The sequence below is a fragment of the Aplysia californica genome, unplaced genomic scaffold, assembly GCF_000002075.1.
Source record: "Aplysia californica isolate F4 #8 unplaced genomic scaffold, AplCal3.0 scaffold00487, whole genome shotgun sequence".
Classification (NCBI taxonomy): domain Eukaryota; kingdom Metazoa; phylum Mollusca; class Gastropoda; order Aplysiida; family Aplysiidae; genus Aplysia; species Aplysia californica.
The window spans coordinates 302,009-329,452 of record NW_004797757.1 but is presented as its reverse complement, the minus strand read 5'-3'; the positions used below and the strand labels follow the sequence as shown (position 1 = coordinate 329,452).

The 27,444-nt window shown below is 39.4% G+C and overlaps 1 protein-coding gene across 1 annotated transcript; it reads left to right on the top strand.

The window, feature by feature from the left end:
* Positions 1–617: 617 nt before the first annotated feature.
* On the top strand, positions 618–26,447 carry LOC101856912 (eukaryotic translation initiation factor 3 subunit A). Its single transcript, XM_005105706.3, has 22 exons — positions 618–799; positions 2,851–3,041; positions 4,244–4,380; positions 4,643–4,806; positions 5,128–5,186; positions 6,343–6,483; positions 7,443–7,651; positions 8,181–8,352; positions 9,240–9,431; positions 9,847–9,963; positions 10,646–10,834; positions 11,542–11,679; positions 12,041–12,250; positions 12,485–12,589; positions 13,158–13,271; positions 14,180–14,302; positions 17,469–17,622; positions 19,086–19,248; positions 20,632–20,823; positions 21,896–22,764; positions 24,470–24,508; positions 25,269–26,447. The coding sequence occupies exons 1-22, from the start codon at positions 751–753 to the stop codon at positions 25,310–25,312; spliced, it is 3,771 nt and encodes a 1,256-aa protein (XP_005105763.1). The 5' UTR covers positions 618–750; the 3' UTR covers positions 25,313–26,447.
* Positions 26,448–27,444: the final 997 nt, after the last annotated feature.

The window sequence follows — 27,444 nt, the reverse complement described above, 5'->3', positions numbered from 1 at the left end:
GTGTGTGTGTGTGTGTGTGTGTGTGTGTGTGTGTGTGTGTGTGCGTGTGTGCGCGCGCGCGTTAGTGCGCTCTGACCTTTGCAGTTTTCAGTTGAGGGTTGGCTAATGGGGTGCAATTTACTTAGAAAACCTGAACAGCGATGACTGGGAAAGAAAAGGGAGAAATAGATCTTGGGTTTTTTTCTTTTCTTTTCTTTTTTCTTTTTCGAACATCCGAACAAAGAAACGAATGGAGAACCATGATCGCTTGTAGGTCCTCTCTCTCTGTTTCTGGTGTAGCCTAGGCACTCTAGGCTAATCAAGCTCCTTGGGTGTAATTGTATTGTAATTATGTCTGGTGTCCAGACTGGGAAATAACCACTAACTCTTCCCCTCCCCTCAGTTTAGTCTCAACTTGAGAGGAAAAAAATGGAAGCTAAAGAAAATTGACTTAGTAAGTCTGATTTTGAAACATCATAATAGATTAAAAAACAACAACACTTCAACTACTGTTGTTGAAAACAGGTTTTGTTCACAAAGGCTAGGCCTTTTTTGTTAGGCTATCGAACAGGCACCGGCCGGCAGTCTTTGCAGTGACTTTGTTAAAAAAATCCGGAAACCGAATCCAACATTCTACTTCCGCCCTTTCTCTACACATGTCGGTCGGACACTGACGGAAACGCCATATTTGACAGCTGGCCTATCGTTTGTCTTCTTGACTGCTTTCTCGTGACTTTATATTCTGTGTGAAAGTTATGCATTGAAGCAGTCATGCCTACTTATTTTCAAAGACCAGAGAATGCCCTTAAGAGGGCAGATGGTAAGCGTTGTAACACTGCCCATGATCGTCAAGCTGTTTGTTCACATTCATTCACTGACCCCGGGGCTTTGTTGGTCCCGCCCATGAAATAAATGTCCCATGTTGTGTCTTCTGTGATGTTCCCCTGTTTTGTTCTCATCCCGAAAAATTCATGCTGTTCTTTTGGGTTTTCCTTTATTTGGTAACTACAGTGTTTAGCTGCCCAGGCCTAGATCTAGATCTAGATTCTAATCTAGATCTATTGATTTCACAGTGACTATGACTAAGACTAAAAAGTTAGCTAAGGAGAATGTACAACAACACTTCTCTGGTCACAAGCAGCAACAGGCAACTTCTAGATTTCAGATCTTCTTAGTCCTCCTAGATCTATAAATGTTGATATCTAGATCTAGATGTAGATCTAGATCTCTATACCTGTTTCGTTTTTTCTACACAGGTTTTTAGTTGGATTTTTTGCAACAATTTCATTAGGGAAGGGCCACCTCTATTCTCACCCGGGATGAGAATAGTGCAGGCTAGTCTTTTGGCTATTCTCACCCGGTGCGCGTTCACCGTTATAGCCTAGATCTAGGCCAACAAATTTTGCGTTCACCCTAAACCACAGAATTCTACACTGTGATAACAGAAAAATTGTAGAATTCTGTGCTGTGAACAAACGTTCCATTACAACTGTAGCCTACTAAAAGCGTACAATTTTGTATGTGGGCAGTGGAGAGAGAGAGAAAGAGACAGAGAGAGGAGTAGCGCGAGAACTTCCGGTCAAAACAAAATGGCGACCCGCGAAGTTCGGCTCGATTCGAAAAGTTAAATAGCCGTAGCATCTTTGTAGACAACCAAATTAATTTACTTTTGTGTTTTAACATCATTTTTTAACTTTGTTTTGGTCATTTTGATCGTCCACACTGATAGACAGTATTCAGAAAGAGACAGAGAGAGAGAGGGGAGGAGTAGATCTTGCGAGAACTTTCGGGCAAAACAAAATGGTGACCCGCGTAGTTCGGCTCGATTCGAACTGTGAAATAGCCATAGCATCTTTGAAGACGATCAAATTAGCTTACTTTTACTGTGCTATAACGTAATTTGTTCTTGGCTTTTATCAATCTGATCACCCACACCGATAGACAGAATTCCACAATGAGGAAAAGCATGTTTTGTTTCGCACCGGGTGAGAATAGCCTACGCTGGCAAGTCTCACCCAGGGTGAGAGGTAGATCGTTTTTCTATTCTCACGGTGAGAATATAAAAAGACAATCGACATCTCACCCAGTGTGAAACAAGACCTGTTTTTCCTATTTTCGAAATACTTTCTATCGGTGTGGATGATCAAATGGATAAAAGCAACTGGGTGAGAATAGAGGTGGCCTTTTATTAGACACTTAGATCCCCATAGTGAAGGAAATCAGGGGAGACAAGCGGATAGCTAGGGAACGACAACTGAAAGCCATTGGCCGATATTTGTAGATGGCCATCTTGTTTGACGTCATTGAGGCTGAGGGATTCCCACTTTTTCCGTCATGGTGGCAACATGACTGCGCGATGGCAGTCTGCCGACTCTGATTATTTTCTTTGCAACTTGCAGAGCTGTTCGGTTCGGTTGTCTGTGATTGTGCAGCACCTTTCTTCCACCCAGATTGACTCTGATGCTATACACTACGTAAACTGAGAAAAAGAAAAAGACTAAGAATATCTAGATCTAGGCCCAGGTCAAGTTGGATACAAAAGCAAGTTCAAAGTTCAACTGCGCAGTGCAAATGATCAACCGTTTCGATCTCGATCTTCCAACTTTGGTAGTCTTAAATGGGACTCTTATTTTGTGCACTAAATCATTCGAAAGTTCCCTTTGTAACATGACAATCTCAGTGATTTAAGTAAAACAAAGAATTACAATGAGACCAGTTGATTAAGATAATTGAAGGATTTTAAAGATGTTCTTCATTGAGCTAAACTAAAAAAAAATTTACATGGCCTGTTAATTTTTCGTAGTTTTCATGTTAATTTATTTGTCCAATTTTGTACCCTTGGATCACTCATTTCAACAATTTTCATTTCAGAGTTCATTGATGTTGGAAAGAAGCAAAGGGCTTTAGATGCACTTTATGATGTCATCAAGAGCAAAAAGCATCGAACATGGCAGAAAACGCACGAGCCCATCATGGAGAAGTATCTCTCTCTGTGTGTGGAACTGCGCAAGTCTCATATTGCTAAGGAGGGCTTGTACCAGTATAAGAACATTTGTCAGCAGGTGAAGGAAATGGATTGTGTGAAGTTTATTTATTTGATTTGACTCGGAAATAAATGTGCTAAAGATAATTTTTAAAGTCCCCGGCCATCTGTTTGTTTGCAGTACTGAGAGGGGGGGGGCGCGTTATTTTGGTTTCCTAATTTTTGTCTCTATTCTTTATAGTTTTGCTCATACAGTCCCTGCCGGCATAAAGCACGCTTCGGACTCAAGCATGCTAAACGGCTTTTACCTAATTTTTGCTATATAAATTACACACCTTTAACACAGTAACTTCGGCTTCAGGCACACTTCATTTACAAGACAGTCCATACTTTCATGATGACTCATCGAAGTTCGAACACAGTCTACACCGCAGCAGTGGAGTGTGTAAGTAAGGAGAAACACAAAAAATGCAAATGATGGAGACTCACACGGGCGGAGAAGAAGGCAGAGAGATGCACATAGCCGTTCGCGTGGACATAGGATCTAGCCTAGGGCAAAGCTACACACAGACAAAAAAACAAAACAAAGGGAGGCTTGCTGCGATTTCAACTTTGATCCTCGCTATCCATTAATCCTGATTGTGTATCACGCGCGAGGTGGGATGAAGGCAGGGGTATGAATGTGGCACAGCGGGCAGTGTGTAGGCCTAGTGTGCTGTATCGTGACTGACCGTCTAAATTAAGTATCCATTTCCCATTCGACCAAAAAACAAAAACAAACAAGAAAACAAAAACTACCATGGTGGGTAAAAATAACAGTGCTCACTTTTGCGGGAGCGCTATAGGCCTACTTACAAACAAAGGGATATAGCACGGGAAATTTTCTACATGAAAATCTCTTATAATGTCTACTTCGCACTCAAGCACGCTTCGGCATTAAGCATGCTTAAGCTTTCTCCCGATGACCGTGCTTAAAGCCGGCATGGACTGTATTAGTTTGCTCTCGATGTGGGTTTGACAAAAAAAATATTGATGGCTGGAAAGGGTTATTGAAAACTTTTACCGCTGAATGGAAGTATAAATAAATACAAAAAGAAAAAAATTGATTATATTTTATAACACTGGTCATTCATCATGGCTCTGAACTGTACAATGTAGGGTCTTTTTTTGTACTGAACATATTCTTGATTCTGCAGCATGTTACTGCCTTTCTGAATTTATCTTTTTTTTTGGCAAGAAAAAGACATCAAGGGTCATTGTTTTGCTGAAATTTTTACTCAGGTGAATATCAGCTCCTTGGTGGAAGTTGTGAAGAACTACATAGCCCTTGCTGAGGAAAAGACAGAGGCTGCCCGGAAAGAGTCTCATCAGACTGTTGTTGACATCGATGATTTAGATCTGCCAGACTCCCCAGAAAGGTAAGTATTATTTTGTAAATGTTCCTGTCATTGTAAACATCAGTTGAAAAGACTGAAATGATGTTTGTCGTTTTAGTGGAAGGACATTTTGGGATGTGTCCCATTTTCAAGTTCATTTTTGTTCTCGTTCATTAAGAAAAATTGTTGAGTGTAAAGGTTTTCCTTACTTTGTTTTCATGTTTGCAAACACCCATGGTTTCTCTTCGTATTAATGATTTGAAAGATAAACAACAGGGAAAATTTCCTTTGTTTTTTATTTCAGTCTGTTGCTGAAAGCTGTGAGTGGTGAGGATCTGCAAGATCGTACTGACAGAGCCATTCTGACGCCATGGGTGAAGTTCCTGTGGGAGTCTTACAGGCAGTGCTTAGACCTTCTGCGGAACAATTCTCGAGTGGAGAGGCTGTATCAAGACATTGCCCAGCAGGGTGAGTATTTTTCTTTTGTCTTCTATTTTAAAAAGAAAAAAATTGTTAGTAGGGAAGGGGTTATTTTATGTGCAATTTCTTTTGTCTAATAAGAGTTCCGTAATGATTTGTGACTAAAAGAAATAATTCAAGATGAGTATTGTCTAAATGGAAAGGGATGTAGAAGTCATGATTATTATATTTTTGAGTTTTTGCTTTCTTGGCATTTAATGAGTATATTTGTTTTCAATCTAACTGTTAATTTGTGAACAAGACCATTGTGTTTTGCTTTTTGTATAGCAATACAGGGCACAATTATATTCTCACTGATATTTGTTTCAGCATTCAAGTTTTGTCTGAAGTACACGAGGAAGACAGAGTTCCGAAAGCTGTGCGACAATGTGAGCATCATAGCTAAATACTGTTTTCCATGTTGGATAGGGAGATAGTCTTTGATGTACTCATTAATCTGACTGATTTTGGGTGTCTGGGTTAAATTTAAATATTATTTTAAACAATTTCTTTCAAATTTAGTTTTCTGGCTTGGTTTTTAGTATGGGTCTGTACAAAGATGATACTGATTTTCGGGTCAACGGTTAGCTTCAAGTTTTCTGTATGTTGAGTCGATGCTTTCCACAAAAAATGTCGAGGCAGAAAGAGTAAAGGTTTTTTATTGAGCATGTACATTTCAGAAATTTGTCAAAATATTCTTTGCCAAAGCCCAACTTTCTTCTGCCCGGTGCTGACTGCTACATGTGATAATTTTTTTTCAAACTCCTCACCAATATGGAAGTGAAAGTAGATCCTGTCAAGTTTATTATTCATAGGTAGATTGAAGCTCAGACCTGTTGCGTTTTAATGTGGATTTTTTTTTTTTTAACATGAAAGCAATATTGAAATGTTGCACGCAGTTATTTTTTTCAAAAAGCCCCACAGCTCGTTGCGATGATATAAAGGAAGAAGTCTTTGGTAGATTGAGGTTTCTGAAACTCGTTTCACTATTGAAAAAATCTAAACAAGAAGTGGAAGGTTCTTTTGAAACATGAGAGTGCACTCTAGGGCAGTTTTGGTGACTTATGAAATATACCGTGAGTGTTTGGGGGGGGGGGATGTATTTGCTAAGGAACCCTGTCTGTATACATTTTTTTAAACCCATCCTTCATATGTGTTTACATGTATTTCTATTTCTTTGTATATCTGTGTGTGTATATAAATATATATATGGAAGTATGTAAATGTATTGTTTCATACATTTACTTGGTTGTGGTAAATTTGTCCTTGTTTTCCCTGTGCTGTTATCATTAGTTTTATAGAGAGATGTTTTGGATGATATAAAAATACTTCTTAGGAATACAGTGGTTATATCAATTTTATCCCCTTACTTTGGTTTGATTGTTTTTTCCACATGTGTAATTTGTGACTAGTATTCACAATGAATGAAGACAAATGTTCATCTTTGTTGGTGAAATGTTTTTTCACCTAAAAAAATTATGACGTGTGTGGTAATTCTACAATGAAAACTCAAAACGAACTAATGTTTTAAAAAATCCCCCTCAGCTCCGTACTCACCTGAGTCACATTCACAAGCACCAGCACCAGCAGACTGCCATCAATCTGAACAACCAAGATTCTCAGGCTATGCACCTTGAGACCCGTTTAGTGCAGCTTGACAGTGCTATCAGCATGGAACTCTGGCAGGTGAGTTCTGGTGCCGTATTTTCCTACCTTTCAAATTAGCGGCAGAGACACATTGTAAGGTTGAAATAAAATTATCATTAACTTTTTCAGGAGATCTGTTGTTTTTTAGGAATATGTTCTGTGTGGTTTTAGATGTTTGAAATCATTTTTCCAGTAAGATAGGGGAGGACGGGGAGGAGACAGTGTATTGGTATCTGATGTGAAAGGAATGAGTTTAAAACATGTTGTTTACATTTAGTTTACTGTCAGTAATTTAAAATAAAAGGAAAGAAATATAAAGTGAACAGGCCAAATTTGTTTTTACTCTTGTAAATCTACTGCTGTTGGCAGTGTTCAAACATTTTCATTTGTGTTGCATCGTGGTGAAATCAGGTGCTCGTCAAAATAATGAATTCGTAGGAGCTGAAATTTTTCTGCTTGAGGGGCAATTTTTAATCGATTTTTAATTGTAATTTTTAAAAAGATTTGCTCAACGTTTGTGGTTTGTCCATTAAAACAAATTTCTGTTTGGGTTTTGCTTTTTAAAAAAACAACCCCTAAAAACCACAAGGCACAAAAAATGCAAATTTGCAGTTTCTAAGGACATGCAAGGTGTGGAAGCCACCAAACTTTGGTGGCCAATTTTTTTGCTAATTTTACCTCTGCCACCAAGTGACCCCCACCACCTTCGATTGCAAATATTTTTTTACTTCTGTTCTAGAGAAGTGGTATTTCTTCCTCTAAAGCAAGAGAAGTAAACAAATTTTAAAATGATACCAGAAACTCCTTTTTACAAAAAATTGACGAGAGCCTGACACCACCATGTGGTGACACATTAATATTTTATTTGGACATATCATTTTCACTCATAGCCAGTTGTGCTCTTTTGTTCCCTCTTTCATGGGAAGCTTTCAAAACTGCAGAAGATATCCATAAGATTTTTTTCGAAATGCTATTCTCTCTTGTTCTCTCCATCACAGGAAGCTTTCAAAGCTGTTGAAGATATCCATGGGCTCATCATTCTGTCGAAGAAGCAGCCGAAACCTTCGCTCATGGCCAACTACTTCCAGAAGTTGGGACTTGTCTTCTCTAAGTCTGGGAATCATTTGTTCCATGCCTGCACCCTTCATAGACTCTTCAACTTGTCTAGAGAGCAGAGAAAGAATCTTTCTCCAGAGGAACTTCAGAAGTAAGTGTTCAGTGTTGCAGTTTTGATTAATTTGTTGATTGAATGAAGTGAGGAACACTATAGTTGCAGTTCGCAATCTGCAAATTACCAAAACCACTTGACTTTGCAGACAGAAAGACTGAGTGGTTGGCAGGTGTTCTGGGATGGTTTGCTCATTCTTTCCTCTGACATCTGTCGTCCTTATTTCAGCTTCTCCTTTTTTCTGTTACTGTCCTGTGTCACCTAAATGATAACACAATGGTGTTCCAGGTGCTGTAAAACACTAAAGCAAAGACAAGCAGACAATGACCTTTTTAGATATTAAAAGGATATGCACTGTAAACATTGAATGTAGACTAAAGATGTTAAGTTCGTGAGTTTTAAACTTAATGTAAAAATCATTCACTAATTCTTTTTAAAAATAGAACAGCTCCGCATCTTAAGAAAAAATAATTGTGGTGTTTTTTTATGTACATTAAAAATAATAGATTTCATGTGTTTTTGTTCAGATTTTTTTTGCCTCATGAAATTTTCATTTTCTTCAACCCAGGATGGCATCCCGAGTGCTGTGTGCCACTATGGCCATCCCAATTCCTCCAAGCAGAAATGTTATTGGTAACCTGCTGGTTTTGGATGAGAGTGCTCTTGAAAAACAGCGAAAACTGGCAACTTTATTGATGCTCCAAACCCCTCCAACCAGGCAATCCCTGGTGAAAGACTTGGTAAGCTTGAGTGTGCACATGCTTTGATTTTTATTTCTGCTGCAAATTGCGGCTCACTTTGCAGTTTCGGTACTTTGAGCCTTGGGGAAAATGCAAACTCTCGATAACAATCCATGTTTACCAAATGGGAAGATATATTTCCTTTTTATGTTTAAATTGACGTTATTAGAGTTACAAAAAATTGTTGCACACTATTTTAAAAATAAGTTTTGTTTGAATTTTGTAGCCACTTTCTGTGGAAGCTCGGTTTGGGTGTCAAAAGTAGTATGCCACATTGTGGGTTTTGAGCATGTATAAAAGAGTGGCGGTGAGAATGTGTTATTCTGATATTAGAAGATCTCATTAAATGTGTGAATATAGTCAGCCAGTCTAGAATTCATTTAATTTTGAAACTGAAAACGCTGAAGGGAGATTTAGCATTACCGGCTTTGCCGACTGTCTCAAATTTCCTGGGACAGTCTCAGATTCGGCAATCGAGAATCTGAGAAGGGATAAATTTACACAAGACTTAAAATCAGTTGTATTTGATGTTATTTTGTTAGTTGGTATGTATTCTGATGTTATAACATTAAGTGTCCCAGATTGGTGTTGAAAAAGTTTGGCACGCCTGTATTGGATTCAATAATTTTAAGTGTAAATTTTTTCATGTTTTGTTCCATGATTATTGTTTGAAAAGGGAACCTCTGATTGGGTGGTTAGCTTATGAAGTTGTTAAGTATTTTTACTATTCATGCTTGGGTTTGAAGGTTCATACAGGTTTTCCCTATTACCTTTATATTATCTTATATTATCATCAGCTATGGCTTCATCCTGTAATAAAGAATCACAGACATGGGAAGTGTTGCAAGACTGAATTATATATGTTTGTTTTTTTCCCTCCTGATTAGGTAAAATATGGTTGCATCCAGTTTGCCCACCAAGAGCTGCAGAACCTGTATCAGTTTTTGGAGGTTGATTTCCATCCACTCAGCCTGTACAAGAAAGTCAAGCCTGTGGTGGAGTTCATCGAGAAGAGCGATGACTTGGCTCAGTACGTCCCCCAGCTGGAGGACATCATCGTCTCTAGAGTGTTGAAGCAGGTCAGTTGTTAACTCATTGCTTTGTGGTTCTCACTCGTGTCAACCTGTGAGTCCAAGCGTATGCCTCTGTTCATGTCTCCTTCACCGTATCTAAGTTTTCCTCACTAGTTCAGATGAAGGGAGTCATGATTCAATGGGCTCATACACACTCAAACTGGCTTATTGTAGCAATGTCACTTGCCGTGCATCAGCAATGCTAAAACACTGGATTCGTCGCAGCTTGAGGTAACCTGGGAACATGCTCATTTATAATACCAATGGCTCATCAATATATGCTGGAGAAATTGCAGCTTTCACTGAACAAGCTTTTTTAAAAATATCTTCAGTGACAGTCAAGATTTTATCTATGTTGTCTTGTGCTTCATGCTCAAAGCGTTCCTTTTGTAATTTAACCTTTCCTTTTGAATTCTTCCAGGTGTCTCAAGTATACCAGCAGATCAAGTTCAGTAGATTTGCATCTTTGGTCCCCTTTGCATCAGAGCACCGCCTTGAGGGTGTCATTGTGGATGCTGCCAAAACTCTAGAACTACAGGTATGATTCACTGGTGTTAATTAAAATTGTTCTCAAAAGTCTCTTCCCCCCCCCCCCCCCCATACATGTCATACTTTTTTTTCCATATCATTTTATGTTCTTAGAAAAGTACTCTGAAACACATTTGTTGACTTCTACTTTGTAAAGGGATGAAGAAATCCTTTCCGAAAGAGGGTTCATGGGCCAAGGTTTAGTATTTTTTTGTCGTCTTTGTTTTTTTGTTTTGTTTTTTTTTGTTCTCCTTATTGCAGTGATGATTATGTTTTGCAGGAGTCTGATGTCAGGGGCAGGATAAAGTTTTCTCATTTCATTTAACTCTTTTACTCTTTTCACTGTTACCACCTCTGCTCCTTCCCATAAATTTGTACTGTTTACTTTTTTGGGTTTAACTGTTTTTGAGGAGGGAACTAATGTGACTTTTTTGTCTTATCTTTTATGGGGAAAAGAGAAAGGGTTTTTATATATTTTCACTTTAGATGACCTGTCGCACGTTAACGCTCGCGCACACACACGCTCACAGGAGAAAGAGATATAGTTAATTGTATGAGTTTGTACATGTAATATATGGTCTCCCAAAAAAGATTTCCTTTTTAAGTCCCTGCTGTTATTGCTCTTAATGCTTGAAGCGAATCTGTAGGGAATACAAAATGTATGAGAACTTTTTTTGTTTTTTTCTTTGAAGGTTCGCATTGACCATCGGACGCACTCCTTGAGTTTTGGAACAGATCTTGGTGTATCTCAAAAGGAAGATATCCCTGAAGGACCGTACATTCAGAGCATGCCCAGTGAGCAGATTCGCAACCAAGTCATCAACATTGCACAAGCCTTGAACCAGGCCATGGACATTATTGGTCCAAAAGAGAGCACTGTGGTAAGAATGGCTTCACAGACTGCTTTTTTTTTGGCATTGATTTTTAACTTCAGATTGCAGCTCTTTAGTTGGTACTTTTTGGAGGACGGTTGAGTCACAAAAGAAAGATTACATTGCATGTAGCACATATGAGGTTATATAAAAATGGCCAGTCGAAGACTTGCTCACTCGCAAAAAAAAATTGAAATGCTTTTCAGAAAAAATCTGTACTTTGACTATAAATAGATACACATGTTGACAAAATGTTTTGGCTAATATTAGATAATTTTAGGACTCTTTGTTTGGGGTTCAAGGTTTCCTTGATAGTCCTCATTTCTGTGTATTTTCCGTATAACTTTTTGTGTCTCGGTGTACCCTTAAGTGGTACTTTATATATTTGCTTGCTTCAAAACATGTTTATGGTTTTTTTCAAGTTTGGATGTTGTACCAAATAACCGGATTTGTTGTTTTGTGTAGTTTGCTAGGGTGCGCAGTGTCTATTATTCTATAAAATACATGTTTATAATTTAATGCTGTTGGCGTAGTTCATAGTAACCTTTTATTGTCTCTGTCCTTCATTGTACCCACATTAAATGGTTGTCATTGTGTCTATATGCAACTTTACGGTGGGTGTTGTGTTTCAGACTTCAGCGCTATCACGCAATGTTCGAACCGTGGGTTATGAGTCAATTGCTTGAGTGTTTACATGTCTGCATGCTTTGTTCCAGGTGGAAGAGGAGGAACTGAAGACCACAATCCTGAATAACTATCGGCTGTCAGCCAAGAAGGAGCACACTCGCATTCTGCAGAGACGTCAAATCATTGAAAACCGCAAAGAGCAGCTGGAACAGAGCCAAGATCAGAGGGTCAGTTCTGTAGACCTTGTGGAATTTATGATGTTACTCGGTTGGTTTTTACATAGATAACTAGTCACTGATGATTTTATCCTGTAAACTGTATACAAAGTTAAAAACTTGTGCATTTCTAGCTGCTGATTTTTTTTTTTCAAGTAACATTTATGATTTTTGTTAAAGGTCAAGGTATGGTTGTCATTTTCATGTTGGAAGGTGTCTGTGGTGAATTTCTCTTGTGCGGGTTGTGGACATTTTGTTTATGTTTCTTTCGCTTGCAAGATGGCTTTTTGCTGAAAATGAATAATTTTAATTTTTAAGATACTGTAATAATTACGGAAACTCATCATTTTGTATTGTCCTCTCATTTGTACAGGAGAGAGAAGAGTATGAACAGCAGGAGGAACAGAGAAGACGCGCGTATGAAGCTGAGATGGCTCGTCTCGAAAGAGAAGCTGAAGAGCGCAGCAAACAGCGTCAACAGGAGGAGCATGAGCAGATTAAGCGGCGCCACGTCCGAGAGCGTCTTGACGAACTCCGAAAGACGCCACAAGGCTCGAAGATTCTGCAGAACATTGATGAAGAAGTAGGGAAATTTCACTGTGATTTGTTCGTTAGATGGATGAAATCTCTGTATGCTTTGTGTGTGTGTTATGAAAGGCAAATTTGTATGGTCATACTGGTTTTACAATTGGTTTTTAGAATTTCATTCTGTAATGAACAGTTCAATGAGTTTAATATAAGTTTATTTTATAATTGTTGATATACTCAAGATTGTATCATTGAATTGTCTTATTGTGTATGTTCTTTTTGATCACAGGAGATTGCAGAGCTTGATGTGGATGAGATCATGGCAAAGCAGGTGGAGCAACTAGAAAAGGAGAAGAAAGAGCTTCAAGAGAGACTGAAAGGCCAAGAAAAGAAGGTTTGTTTGGGGGGGGGGGGGTTTGATGTTGTCATTTTTAAAGGGATATTGATAATGAAAAGATTACGTAAAGTGAGCAATACTTTGTATGTGTTGTCCTCGGATTAAAAATGTTTTCCCATCATAGATGTATCAGCAAGTCTTTGTTATTAGTATGGTTATCCCTCTTTCAGGATTTCTTGAAATTCTGTGGTCTCGTTTCTACTATCTTTAAGCTATTGAAGTCTTTGACACTAATAGAACCATTACTGGCTTTAGTGAAAAGAGGTTGGTTTTTAATCAATGTGGGGTCTTGATAGATCCATGGGGTTCATAGATTCATTGGTGTGTGTAGAAGTTTCCTGATAACGAAAGAGAGGTTCATACTTCTGAAAACTTGTGTATAAGAGAATGTACTGTTAATTGGAAGTGGGGGGGGGGGGGGATGATTGACTATTCAGCTCCAGCAAAGGTCACTATAATGTTATCAGCCCTGAAGATAAAAGTTTAGCATTGCTTTTATTTAGATATTTCTTTTACATCTTGTCATGATTTAACCATAGAAATGTTTTGCTTATCTCATCAATAGGTTGACTATCTAGCTCGTGCGAAGCGGATTGAGGAGATTCCGTTGCTGCAGGAGCAATATGAAGAGGATCAAAAGGCTCATAAACAGTTCTGGGAGGAACAGGAGAAACAAAGGGTAAGCACTGTGCATCACTGGATTAGATTGTTTCAGACTATGAGGAAAACTGAATAGCAAGAAAAAGGTGATGTTGCTATTAATGAGTGTTTTTCCAATTTTTTATGTTGTGAAAATTCGTGCAAATGAATCCATCTTTCTGTAGCTTGAAAGTTTTGTTTCTGATAAGTAGTATGTAATTAATTACTTTTAGTTTGCATAGTAAATAGTTTTATTTGCTGAGAAGTTATACCTTAGCTTATCAAACCAATTTGAAATTAATCCTTATTGAAGGGTTGTTTGTTGGTATTTTTTAATGGTACTCGCAGCTGCACAAAGTCATATGAGTGTGTGGGACACATTAAGCATTTTTAGTTTGGAAGGAATAATTTTTGAATTTTTTTGTGGGCGGTGGCGGAAGCCTTCTCTTATTGATTTTAGGACCACCAACGGATCTTTAACGTTCACAATTTGCACATGAGACCTTGTCGAAGAAGGCTAGGTATTATATCTTACCTACCCTAAGATCAGGGATGTGGCTGAAAGACGGTTGTAAGAAGGAGCCAAGAGTAGCTGTAGAAAGAGTATGCAGTCCAGGGGAAGGGAGGGGGCAGAACATGGTTAGAGAGTAGGAAAGGAAGTGAATGGAGAAAATTTAAGGAAGAAAATGTTCCGTCACTCTTAGGTTTTGAACCCTGGACCTATTGAATGAGAGGTAAACACCATACCTCTGGACAACAAGAGCTTCCAGATCTTTTTTGTGAAAGTAACAAGCTTGTTCTTGTTGATCTTCTGTGAGGATGACTTACAAAAATATTTGATCAAAGTTCCCGCTGTACAAATCTCTAATAAATAGAAATCGTTATTTTGCCAGAAATGAAACAAAGTTAAATGTTGGTGTTATAGTTATTTTCTTAAATGATTCTCAGATCGAGAATATGAAGGAAGAAAGGACTCATGCCCTGGAGACCAAAGCTCGTTTGAATCTGATGAAAGCAGACCTGGATTCATTTACCAGCACCCTGAAGAAGGCAAAGAAGTCTGAGTATGAGGTGAGTAGTTTAATGAGTGTGGCATTATAACTTGAGTGTTTTGAACACATGAAGTATTAGATATATTTTAAATATCAGAATTTCGTTTTAACTTAAACAATTCTTTTCGGAGTAGTTAATCGACGTATGTGAAAGGTTGTCTCATACATGCGTTACTGAATGCACAGCTGTGTTACTCATTGTGGTAGTTCTAATCTAGCTGTCGAAAGAGCACAAGGCTAAGGCTACTAGACCTGCATGTTTGCCGACAATCGCGACCCGACCCGCGAGCTGGCCGATGCTATCGCTAGGCCCACCTGTATCAGTCAATGTGCGTAGTGCGAGGCCTGGCCGACTGCCAGCGACCTCTTTTTCTCCCGTCGGCTTTGTCGGCACCTTCACTTTCGTGCCGACGGCAGACGTCGGTGTTGTCGGAACCTGAGTAGAAATGCGAATACGAAAAAGGAGGACGGCCTAGATTATCTAGACCTGCATGTTTGCCGACAATCGTCTGAAATCCGACAATCGCGAACCGGCCAATGCTATCGCTAGGCCTGCCTGTATCAGTCAATGTGCGTAGTGCGAGGCCTGGCCGACTGCCAGCGACCCCTTTTTCTGCCACCGGCACTTTCGTTTTCATGCCGACTGCCGACGTCGGCGTTTCCGACATAATTGTCGGAACCTAAGTAGAAATGCGAATACGAAAAAGGACGACAACCTAAATTATCTACTTTCAGTTTCGTGCTCGAGCGGTCATTTTGAATTTCGTTTGTTTACTAATTCAATTGTTCAAATCGTGTGGATTCATTCAAGTCCGACTCTCTTGTTCTAATAGAATCTAGATCTAGATCTAGATTTATATAGATCATTATAGACCTCAATGGAGGATTCATATTCCAATTCTGTTGTGTCAAACCCTATCATAGGTTGTGCTGTAATATTAATATTGGTAAAAATAAGCATTTCATCAGGTGTGTGAATTATTTATTTATTTAGATATAGATTCTAGATCTAGATCTAGAATCTAGACTCAGCTGAGTCCCTCTGTTCGGAATCGGATGCGGATTTCTAGTTCAAGGCCTATTCCTATTCACTTGTTCTACAAGATCTAGATTTATTTAATTACTAGATCTATATGGAGGATTCATTTTCCAATTCTATTGTGTTATTGTATCAAACCCTATAGCAATGTAGATGTAAGCCATATATAGATCTAGATTTAGATCTAGAATCTAGATCTAGATCTATATGCTCCTTGTTTTGGAATGTGGTTTTTTTAATTAAATTTTTTTTTTTCATTTAGGACTTGTTTTGGCCTTTTTACATGAGGCCCGTTGCAGGTTCTTTTTGGGGGTAGGGTTAGGGTTAGGTCTCTTCTTTATTGTGTTTGTTGAGGTGGTCGCTCGTTACTCGGATGTCCTTCCTTATGACACCCACAAAGGCTTTTATTTTTGGGGGGGGGGGGGTTGCGCAAAATTTTCAGACAATCTAGTTGAGGCTCACATGCAGGTCTAATTATCTACTTTCAGTTTCGTGCTCGAGCGGCCATTTTGAATTTCGTTTGTTGACTAATTCAATTGTTCAGATCTTGTGGATTAATTCAAGTCCGACTTACTTGCCCTAATTAAATAGACTCTAGATCTATATGGAGGATTCATATTCCAATTCTATTGTGTTATTGTTATTGTATCAAACACTATTAATATCACAAAATTTTCAGACAATCTGGTTGAGGCTCACATGCAGGTCTAAATTATCTACTTTCAGTTTCGTGCTCGAGCGGCCATTTTGAATTTCGTTTGTTGACTAATTCAATTGTTCAGATCTTGTGGATTAATTCAAGTCCGACTTACTTGCCCTAATTAAATAGACTCTAGATCTATATGGAGGATTCATATTCCAATTCTATTGTGTTATTGTTATTGTATCAAACCCTATTAATATAGCAATGTAGATGTAGGCCTGGATCTATGCTCCTTGTTTGTTTTGGCGTGGTTTTTTAAATTTTGGACTTGTGCTGGCCTTTTTACGTGAGGCCCGTTGCAGGTTCTTTTTTGGGGGTAGGCCTAGGGGTAGGGTTAGGGTTAGGTCTCTTCTTTATTGTGTTTGTTGGGGTGGTCGCTCGCTACTCGGAAGTCCTTCGATCCTTATGACACCCACAAAGGCTCTTAAGGGGGGGGGGGGGGTAAATTTTAAGACAATCTGGTTGTGGCTCACATGCAGGTCTAGGCTACTCCAAAGCCTCTTGAAATCTGTTCAGGTGTAAGAATCAGAAACCTGGGGAATGTATGTTAATGGCTTTTGCTCCATCAGGAATTATAAGGCCTCTAAGTGTGCGTTCACTGTCGCAGTTGGGAATTGTCGTAAGAGTTGTGATCCCTATCTTTTTAGGTATTTTTAAACAAGCGCAGAGCTGTTTTCATTGTGTTCTTTTGATGACAGGAGGTTTCTATCAACTTTTTTTTAAAGTTCAGGCTCTGGAGTGGGCATGATCTGTGTAGTCCATATTCAGCTAAAGTAGAGGGGTTGGTTAGTTTTACTTCCTGAAGAGTCGTAACACTTTGCCATCACTTCTCGTTGATCAGCTTTATTTAACACCCAGTTGCTTTGGATGTTCCCCAAAACGCCTTTGCCTTTACTATGTGTGATGCAGCGTGGTAAAATCAGGCGCTCGCCAAAATAATGAAAGACAAGAAATTGGCATTTTTCAGCTCGTTTAGGAATTTTTTTTCGAATTTTTGTTTTTTGGCTCAACACCTTTCATGCCCATGAAAGAACGCTTTTCTGTATGGATTTACTGAAAAACGTTGATTAAAGCCAGAAACGATAAAAATTTTCAGTTTCCATGGACTCTCAATCTAAGGAATTAACTCAACTTTGGTGGCCATTTTCTCGCTAATTTTACATTTGAAACCAGGTGACCCCCACCTCCAATAGCTTGACTTGTATCAAAGGTAAAGGGATCCTTTTTTCACGAAAAGCAAGGCAAATGGACTAGCTTTAAGATGATGCAAGTAACTCCATATGTTCCAAAATTGACGAGTGCCTGATTCCACCGTGTCATGACACATATGAGCTTTGTGGTGGCAAAGTGTTAAGCTCTTCAAGTTGTAGAGAGTTTTTCTGGCTAGTTTTTCGTATTTCATTCTTGAATCATCAACACTGTCATGAATTTTGACATTTACAGGATAAGCTCAGGGAGTTTGAGAGGCTTCTTGCTGATGAGCGCAGAAAACGTCTGTTTGAGAGGAAAAAGCAGCGCAAAGAGGAGAGGAGACAGAAATGGAATCAGGATAAGGAGGAAGCTGCTCAAAGGGCACGCGATGAAATGCTGAAGAGAGGTGAGAGTTTTGACTCATGTGTTTTGAAAATGGTTGCTCTCTGCAGGGATGATCGTGAAATGTGTTGATGGGGTCCATTGACATTCTGTATCATATGTTTGGATTTTATTTTGTTCTGTGCAATGTTCCTAGATAACAGCAGTCTTTTGGAGGGAAAAGCTTGACAGGGAACAATAGAATCATCATCGTTAAGTGTGAGATCTGAAACTTACACTCATTTCTCTGCTCGGATGCTCTAAAAACATCTATACTACCCTGTCACCTATCTGTTCAAATTCTGTTTGTTGATTTTGGTCTATCCCTTTCCCTTTTGCCTTGTATTTTTTCCAGTGAGAGCAAGATGTTTAACTCATTGACGACGTGCCGGGACCCGGCGAGGTCAACAAACTCTGAAGACGCGCCGGGCCCCGGGGCCCGGCAACTTGTGCCATTTTTTTTTTACCTAAAAACTAATAGAATCTCAAGGGGAATGACTCCCAGTGTTAGTTAAACCATTTAAATTTATTGTGGTTGTATCCCTTTGACCATTGGTCACCCGAAATGTCTGCTATAAGAAACCTGCCGAAACACGCTGACCTGACCTACTTTTTACATAAACAAAAAACAGAGAGCTGCTGGAAGCTCCTTTCACTATCGCTTCGATAGGGATTATTGATTCAGTAAACTACAATGCTCCTGGCAATGTCACTATTCTTATAGATAATATCACTATGTATTACTTGTTTGAAACCATTCTAATAGACTACAATCAATTCTGAGATCCATGAGCTTAGCTCATAAAAAGTTTTTTTTCTCTGTTTACATATAATTATTTTTTTCACCTAAAACATAATTTTTTCAAAGTTTTTGTAAAAATAAATACATTTTATGTAAGTATACATGACGATCTTACTTTGTGTCAACTTTTATACCTCTGCAGTTGATAGGTTTATCACACTGATTTTTTAAAAATAGGTAAGAATCGTGCGTTTTCAGGGAAATTTTTGGTGAAAAACTTGCGTCGTCAATGAGTTACGCCTTTATATTGATTCAAGTGCCCCAGCAACTGCATTTGTCTTTTGTTGATTAGTTTGTTTTTATTAGTGAGCAGCCAACTTTCTTTTCTTTCAGTACTTTTTCCATTTGATTTCTTTTCATGAGAAAGTCTCCAATAAAACCAAATTTCAGTCACCTTAGGTTTATTTTCACTACTTGTGGTAATTGTTCGGCATTCACATTACATACATCAGTACAAAAACTTGACTAGTACATGTCATTGTCACAATTTGCCCCTAGCTATGATTTTGTTTTATAGCATTATTAGTCTTTCTGAAATGTCTCTGAAAATTGTTTTATAAAATGTTAAATCTCCATAAAGGCAAGTAGGGTATCATATGGGGAGAAAATCTGTGAGAATTTGTAAATATCCACCCTCCCTTATGTAATGGCTTTTTAAATTAACCCGTTTCCATTCCCACCTGCAGAACGTGAAGAACAAGAACGTCTTGAGCAGGAGAAGAGAGAGGAAGAAGAGCGAGTATACCTGGAGAGGAAAGCTAAGCTGGATGAGCAGATGCAGAAGCAGATGGCTAAGGAGAGAGAAATCGAAGAGAGAGAGGCAAAGCGCAGAGAGGAAGTGCGCCAGCAGTAAGTGGGCCTTGATAGGGCTACTATCTTTTTGCACTCTTAAGTGAACATGTCTGAGATCTCTGAAAAAGTCTCCATAACATTGAACAAAAGTGCCGTTCTACAACTCTTGTGTGTATGCCAAGTCCTGGATCAAAGGGAACATGCAAAAAAGCTGTGGAGTTCCATGTAGTGATTTAAGTAGAGCAGCAAAAATCTTTTGGGTTTTTCTGTCTTCTAAAAAATGGACTGTCTTGGCAGTTTTCCTACTTTTGAAAAGAAACCAATCATATATTCTCTGTCATTCTAAAATGGCTTTCTAATTGTATTCTCTGTTATTCGAGAATGGCATTTCTAATTGGTCTGCTCTAGAGGGGTTATTGTTCAGGGCAATGATTAAGTAAGTGAATTCTGTTTCAACTGTCCCTCTTTAGAGTGCTTCGTTCTTTAGTTCAAAACTAAATAATAAAAATTTGACTTTCTTTAGCTTAGCTCTGCACATTTACTATTTTAGTATCTGTGCCTATTGGCATGCTATGATGTGAGATTGACTTTTGAGACCCTCTTGAACGTTTTCTTAAGAAGAGGCCAAGAAAACTTTAAAATGTGTTTGCAATTTAAAAATCTTTTTATTACTTTATTTTTGTTTTCGTCGTTTTTTTTATTAATACAATGATTGTCGCTTTCAACGAGGTTGCCGGGACTGGCTTGTTCTGACCGTCGTTTATGCATTAAAAAATTTTTTTCCCCGGAGCACTTCCTGTGTGGAAACATACCCTCTCACATCTAGGCTTACATCTACATAAAGTAAAAGCGGGAGCTTTTCTGATCAGGGGCAGAAAAGAAAATTGAAAAAAAAATGGTCTCGATCTAGACCTACCCATCCAGAGTTCATCCAGTTTCACACAGCCTGCATTGCGTTCCCACCCACCCCCACCCACCACAAAGCCCAGTAAACATCGGTAGATAAATGGCTAAACAATGTTTATGATGGAACTCAGTTTTTGTTTTAAAAAATTGATTTTTGACCTTTATTGCTCTGTATCTCAGTTCAAGCAATTGTATATTACTGTACCTTTCACCAGGCAGGCACATATGTATCAAATTTTTGTACTGTTGTGAACATTTTGAGAGGCAATTCATTTTACTAGCTTGAAAATTATTCTTTTTAATGGTTCGGTAAGCCATGGTTCTTCAACTAGACTTGCTGCTACAAAACGGAGAACAGGCCTACAACTCGTTAAGACTAGAGTAGATTTTTATAAAATTTAATTTTCATTTTTTGTTTATTTTGAGAATGGTATCTTCTGATATTTTTTCTCCCCTGATAAAGCAAGGAAATTGAGTCATTATATGATGTGTCTGAGTTTTCTGCCACTGATTTTTGGTCAATTGTTTATCCAGGCGTGATGAATCAAGGCGCGATGACTCACGGCGTGACCTTGACAGGGATGGGGAGAGGGAGCGAGAGAATGAGGGAGACTGGCGTAGAGGAGGAGGAGGAGGTCAAGATGAAGGGGAGAGCAAAGCATGGAGACCAAAGGCTGGTGGCTGGAGAGAAAGAAACCAGGAAAAGGACACTTGGAGATCCAGAGGGTAAGTCTCGGAACGCCGTCATGTTTTGCGGTCAATCATGTTTGAAAATTCATATAGACCTATTCAGGTATAACGGTTCCACAAGTTTTCTTGTCGTGCAATACTATATTTCTAGCATAAGTTATCATGGGAAAATGTAAAAACTGGGTTGGTCCTGGATTTAAGGCACTTTGTTTCAGCCCTCCACAGTTAATGGAGTGGTATCAAGTGAGCTCTACACCCCCAGTCTGTGGGAGACTCATTGAAAAAACCCAAAAATAAAATAAATTACACGTCAAGCCCAAACTGGGTCCATGAAAACCTTAGGGCCTCTTCAGAAGAGACGAAGTCATTTTTACTCGATTGCGCATTGGACACACGTCCCCGACACACTAATACCTCCTTCAGGGAGAAGAGAAGGCGTTTTGTGTCGGATGCAACACAGATTTTACCACTAGACACATTTTAACAGAATGTCTAGACTTCGGAGAGACCCGATAGAAATATTTTAGATGCAAAAAACTGCAAGACCTGTTTTCTGTCATTGATCCCAACAGAATCCTTGATTTTATAAAGGCCATTGGCCTTGATGGAAAATTGTAAATAACATGGTTTAAAATTTTTAACATTATTTTAAAAAGTATTCAAATTTAAAATTTATTTACCCCCATTTTTTTGGTATTTTAGCATTTTAGTAAAGGTGTTGACCAGATTCGGGCTATGCAGTGAACTGTTGCAAATAGAACCAATTTGTTTTTCGCGCGGTAATATTACTTTATGCAGTTGCAAGCGCAGTAAAACTCTTACTAAAACAAAAACAAACAAGTGAGCTCAATGGCTCAACTTACTTTATAAAGTTAAAAACTATTGTCTAATAAGGTGCGTGCGGTTTCCTATTTCTGTTGGAGCAATTTTCAGTATGATAGTTTTTACATTCTCTTCGTGATAAATCATTCAATATACCCCAAAGCTGTCAGTTCACAATGGTCATTGGGCTAGCTTAGGCTCAAGTGAGTAAAGAATACATTCTGAAGGGCCTGTGGAGGAGAAGAATGTCCTGGTTTGAAACATGTGTTTATGCTTTTTTCTGCAGAGAGGCAGACCCTGAAGGGGATGGAGAGTATGAAGATGGCCCACCAGCAGATCATGATGCCGGGGGACCTCCAGCTCCTCGAGAAGGTGATGGTTTACGAGGACCCCCGAGGGACCGGGACGATCGTCCTCGGGCCCCACCGAGGGACTTTGATGACGGAGGAAGTCGCGGACCACCTAGGGGTGACAGGGACTTCCGTGAACCTGATGACAGAGATGGAAGGGGCCCCCCTCGCGACAGAGATGATTTCAGGGGTCCGAGGGACGAGAGAGGCCCCCCAAGAGACCGAGATTTCCGTAGGCAACCAGACAGAGACGCGAGAGACTTTAGGGATAGGGACCGTGACTTTGAAGACAGAGGGCCCCGTGACTTCCGCGATGACCGAGGTCCGCGCGATGATCGTGGTCCACGAGACGACTGGCGCGGAGGCCGGGACCGGCGGCCAGAGGGCGACAGCTGGAGGTCAGGACCGCGCGACGCACCCAGGGACGGTCCCAGAGAAAGAGACAGCTGGAGGGACAGGCGAGATGACCGCCCTCCGCCCAGAGAAAGGGACGACTGGCGTGGCGGGGACAGGGCTCCTCCGAGGGACGGGCCTAGAGGTGGAGGCGGCGGAAGCTGGAGGGACCGGGAGGACCGAGGCCCCCGCGACGAGCCGCGCAGAGGCGGCTTTGGTGGTGACTCTGAGAGCTCGTGGAGAAGAGGTGGCCCCCCAGACAGAGAGGATCGTCGTGGTGGCGGCGGCGGCTTCGACCGGGATGACCGCAGAGGTTTTGACAGAGAAGACAGGGGTCCCCCTAGCCGTGATGATAGACGGCCTCCCCCAGAAAGAAGAGGTGGAGATAGAGAGGACAGCTGGAGGAGAGGAGGTGAGGAATTTTCCATAGGTTCTAGAGTATACATTTAAAACTTTTACTAGCTTTTTGTACCTTCTGTGACTGTTTATATACACCCCTCTCAAATGTGCAGTTTGTTGGGTTTTACAGGGCTGCCCACCATTATGAATTTGGTGGAATCGTTACGAATTTTGTGGAAAATATTAGCTACCCAAAAACCCTACCACATTATGCCGAAGGCCAAGGAAGTTGTCTCACCAACGAGGCAATTCTCAATGTCCGGATTGGATGCGCGAACAACTTACCCAAACCCACATCCAACTTTCCTGGGGTATCATCACGCCTTTGTTTACGCTACATTTATACTCTAGTGGACTACAACCCCTGTCATTGGCATCCCATTGAAGGTGGTTTTTCCATGACCTTATCACGAATTTTTAGGCCAGTTTACTAAATTTCTATCTGTTGTTTACAAAAAAAAATATGCTGATAGGTGGACAGCCCTGTTTTATTAGCCTTTGGAAGACTAATTTTTTTCTTTTTTTTTTTTAAATTCAAATTTTTTTTCCCCACTGATCCATACAATTGATCATAACAGATTTTTGTATAAATGCTCAGGGGTTCCTTATGCTTACAGACGATCGATTTGTGCTACTTTTTCTAGCATGCAAAAACATACAAATTTTAGCTTGCTAGTTAGAAAATTTGCGTGGTCAGGTGAAGCTGCTTCTGGGGAATTCACATAGTAGGAGTAGTCTTAAGGTTTAACTCACTTCAGACGGGTCACACAACAGTTGCGTGACCCCCGCCGCGACGCTCGCGCTTTTGTTTTCGTGCCGACGTCGGCGTTTCCGACATAATTGTCGGAACCTGAGTAGAAATGCGAATACGAAAAAGGACGACGACCTAAATTATCTACTTTCAGTTTCGTGCTCGAGCGGCCATTTTGAATTTCGTTTTGTTGACAAATTCAATTGTTCAGATCGTGTGGATTCATTCCAGTCCGACTCACTTAGATAATAGAATCTAGATCTAGATTTATATAGATCATTATAAGACCTCAATGGAGGATTCATATTACAATTCTATTGTGTCAAACCCTAGCATAGGTTGTGCTGTAATGTTAATGTTGGTAAAAAGCATTTCATCAGGTGCGTGAATTATTTATTTATTTAGAATCTAGACTCAGCCGAGCCCCTCTGTTCGGAATCGGATGCGGATTCCTAGTTCAAGGCCTATTCCTAGATCCTATTCACTTGTTTTACAAGATCTGGTCTTGATCTAGATTTATTTAGATTACTAGATCTATATGGAGGATTCATATTCCAATTCTATTGTGTTATTGTAGCAAACCCTATTATTATAGATCTAGATCTAGCAATATGTAGATGTAGGCCATTATATTTAAATATATATGCTCCTTGTAAGCCTTGTTTGTTTTGGAGTGTGGTTTTTTAATTAAAATTTTTTTTTCACTTTGGACTTTTGCTGGCCTTTTCACATGAGGCACGTTGCAGGTTCTCTTTTTGGGGTAGGCCTATGGGTAGGGTTAGGTCTGTCCTTTGTTGTGTTTGTCGGGGTGGTCGCTCGTTACTCGGAAGTCCATCCTTATGACACCCACAAAAGCTCTAATATGGGGGGGTTTGCGCAAAATTTTCAGACAATATGGTTGAGGCTCACATGCAGGTCTAATTGAAATGATAATAATATTATGTGCTTATTTTTGTCTGCTCACCAGGTGATGGCCCACCACCCAGGCAGGAGAAAAGAGAACCTGGTAAGTAGTTTTGTACTCAAAAGTTACTCTTTATGTCTTGGTTTTGTCTATTTTCTTTGTTCCTAGCACTTATTGACTTTTGGGGGGGAGGGGGGGTGTTCTTGTTTTTGTTTGCTCCTGGCACTTATTGACTTTTGGGGGGGGGGGGGGGGTATTATTATGTTCTTTTTTTTTTTCTTTCATAGTTGGCAAATGCCACTTTTTAGGTGTTCCTTTTCCTAGTCTGATATAGGAACGTTTTGATTTATCAGATAGCAGAAAAAAGCCCTTCTGCAAAAATCTCTCATTGACTAAAAACCTGTTCACATTTGTATTTTAAATAGCTAGACAATCTTTCAAACAATGCCCTGGACAGTGTTGGGTTCGAACTTTGTATTGAACTGCTGTAGAGAATTTTAAAGTTGTACTCCAGATTTGGTACAGGTATTAATTGGTGAACATAACATGGATGGCAGCGTCTTCTTTTTTTATCCCCTTCGTTGTCGTATGAAGTGCACAGTACGTCACAAAAATGTGTAATTCTTAGCTGTGTGTCATACAATGGACTTCACTGAAATTGGTAAACTTTGCCATTTCTGTAAGTCTATAATTACATAATTGTGTGGATACTATTCAGTATATTTTGGTCATGTGTATTTGTGTATTTAAAATAGTGTAAATATCTGTGGTGAGACAAAAAAAAGTAGCAAGTTCTGTTGCACCTGTGGGGGGCTCCTTTTTCATATCTGAATGTTTTGTTGTTTTTTCCCTTTCATTGCAGGGCCAGGTGAAGAAGATGATGGCTGGACAACTGTGAGATACTAGAGACCCATGTACCCAGAGTTTCATTATTTTGAATTTATGATCATGTATTTTTGAAGAAATTGCAGGTGAAAGTTATTTTTGTCTTCTTTTTATGATGTCTTTTTTTTCTCTGGGTGTCTTGAATTTTACGATGAATGTGGTTTGACGGAACGAGATAAGCATATGAATGCTTGAAGTCAGTGGTTAATTAAGTTTAGTTGAGAAGAGGAGATGATTTTGAGATTCGTATTTTGGCATGCCCATAATACGTTGTAATTGTTCAATTTGTTTTGAAATTTGCAAACTGCCAGGATTGCACTATAATGGTTAAATAATATGATTATGTCAATGTTTTACTCATCATTTTAAACCGATGTTCTACCTGCTAAAGAAAGTTTTTTTTGGTCTGCCCTCTTGATTCTTCTTAGGTTTGTCCCTGTTTCTTTCTGGTTTCCTTGTAGCTCCTACTCTGTTTCTCTGTTATTTGTGTCTATTGTCTCAACTTTCCTTTTCTCTTTCATCTGTTCTTCTATCTGGCTTTTGTCTTTAACTGAAATAAGTGACTGTTGTCTTTAGAGAGGAAGATATTTCCTCTGTTGATGTCTGCATTACAGTGTGTAGTCTTCATTATTTATTCACACAAAACATGGAGAAGAAGGAACAGTTTTTGATGATTTTAGTCTGTGTTTTCTCAATAGACATACGTAATCCAGCAGAATTTGAAAAATCTGAATTTCGCAAACTTTTAATTTTAATCCATGTGTATGGCTCCTTTGTTTGATTATGAATACATAATCCTACTGCAAATTACCTGTTCAGGATGTAAGATTAATTTTTGTCAGCATTTGCAATGCTGTTTATTCTTCATATGCAGTACATGATGCATGTGCAGTTGAAATTATAGTAAGTCTTGCTTGTTACTAGAATTAACTCTTTTCGATCAGATAGATATGATTGTAAGTTGGGCTCCTTTTAATTTTGGCTTGACAAGCTTTCTTTTATTCAGACTTTTGATGAAATCAAAATGTAACCGCTGTTCTGTTTTCAAGCGAATATGTTGTGGGAATTTGGTTATTTTAGTGTGGGGAGGGACCTGAAACAATTTTTTGGGGTTTTTTTTTCCTCAATGAAATAAAGCTTTCTTTGAAGTAAGTTACATTTGATTGTTTCTCCAGTTTTTGTTTGAGTTGTGGGTTTGTTAATTTGCGTGATTGTGTCCTCAGTATGGGGAGGATTTGACCCAAAAGTTTTGGGAAAAGCTCATTTCAACATCTCGTAGACTGCAAGTGGGACACCCTGTGGTGTGGTGTGCTGCTTCTGTTTCAGTTACAATCGGCTATGGATGAGTGGGTGGTTGGTGGATGTTCTGGTGTGGTTTGCTCCTTTTTTCCTATCGAATATCTATCGTCCTTATCTCTCCTCCTTTTTTGTGTTTGCTACTTTCTTGTAACACTTCGGCTCTTATATGACCTTATTTTGTAGCAATTGCCGTAAATGAATTGTCGTCCAGGGAATGGAAAAAAAGATTCACCGGTCCGAAGTTTAACTTAACCTTCGGGATTACAGAACCAAGGGACGTAACAAAATATTTCCCCCTTCTCATGATTTTAATTTTAGTAAATTACTGTGGTAAAAATAGTGGCGACGGGAACGGTGACTTTTTTAGTTTAAGTAGAGGTTTTACAGTGCTCGCAACTGCATAAAGTCATATTCTGAGCTTGAGGGGTGGATGTCAACAGAGAAGTCCTTACAGGGAATCAGACTTAACCTGCTCACCTCCCTAGCTTCAACAGCACAAAGTCTGCTTCGACTATCAAGGTACCCCGGAAATAACGGGTCGCAGAAGTGTGACAAAAAAAAGTAGAGGAAAAATGATGATAGTAAGGATTAGGAAAGAAAAGCCAACAGTTCCCTGTTGCTGTTCAGGCACAGTTATGAGCATGACATTGATGAGGGGGCTCTCGTAGCCTAGAGGTTAAGGTGTTGGCCTCTAATTCAAAGGTCCAGGGTTCGAATCTGGGTAGTGACCGAAAAATTTTCTTCTCTAAATTTGTCTCCTTTCACCTCCCATCCTGCTCTCTAGCAATATTCTGTCGTCTGCTTTCGTCTCCTCTTTCTGCCCCCACCCCCTTGCCTCCTTTGCCCCCTCCTCT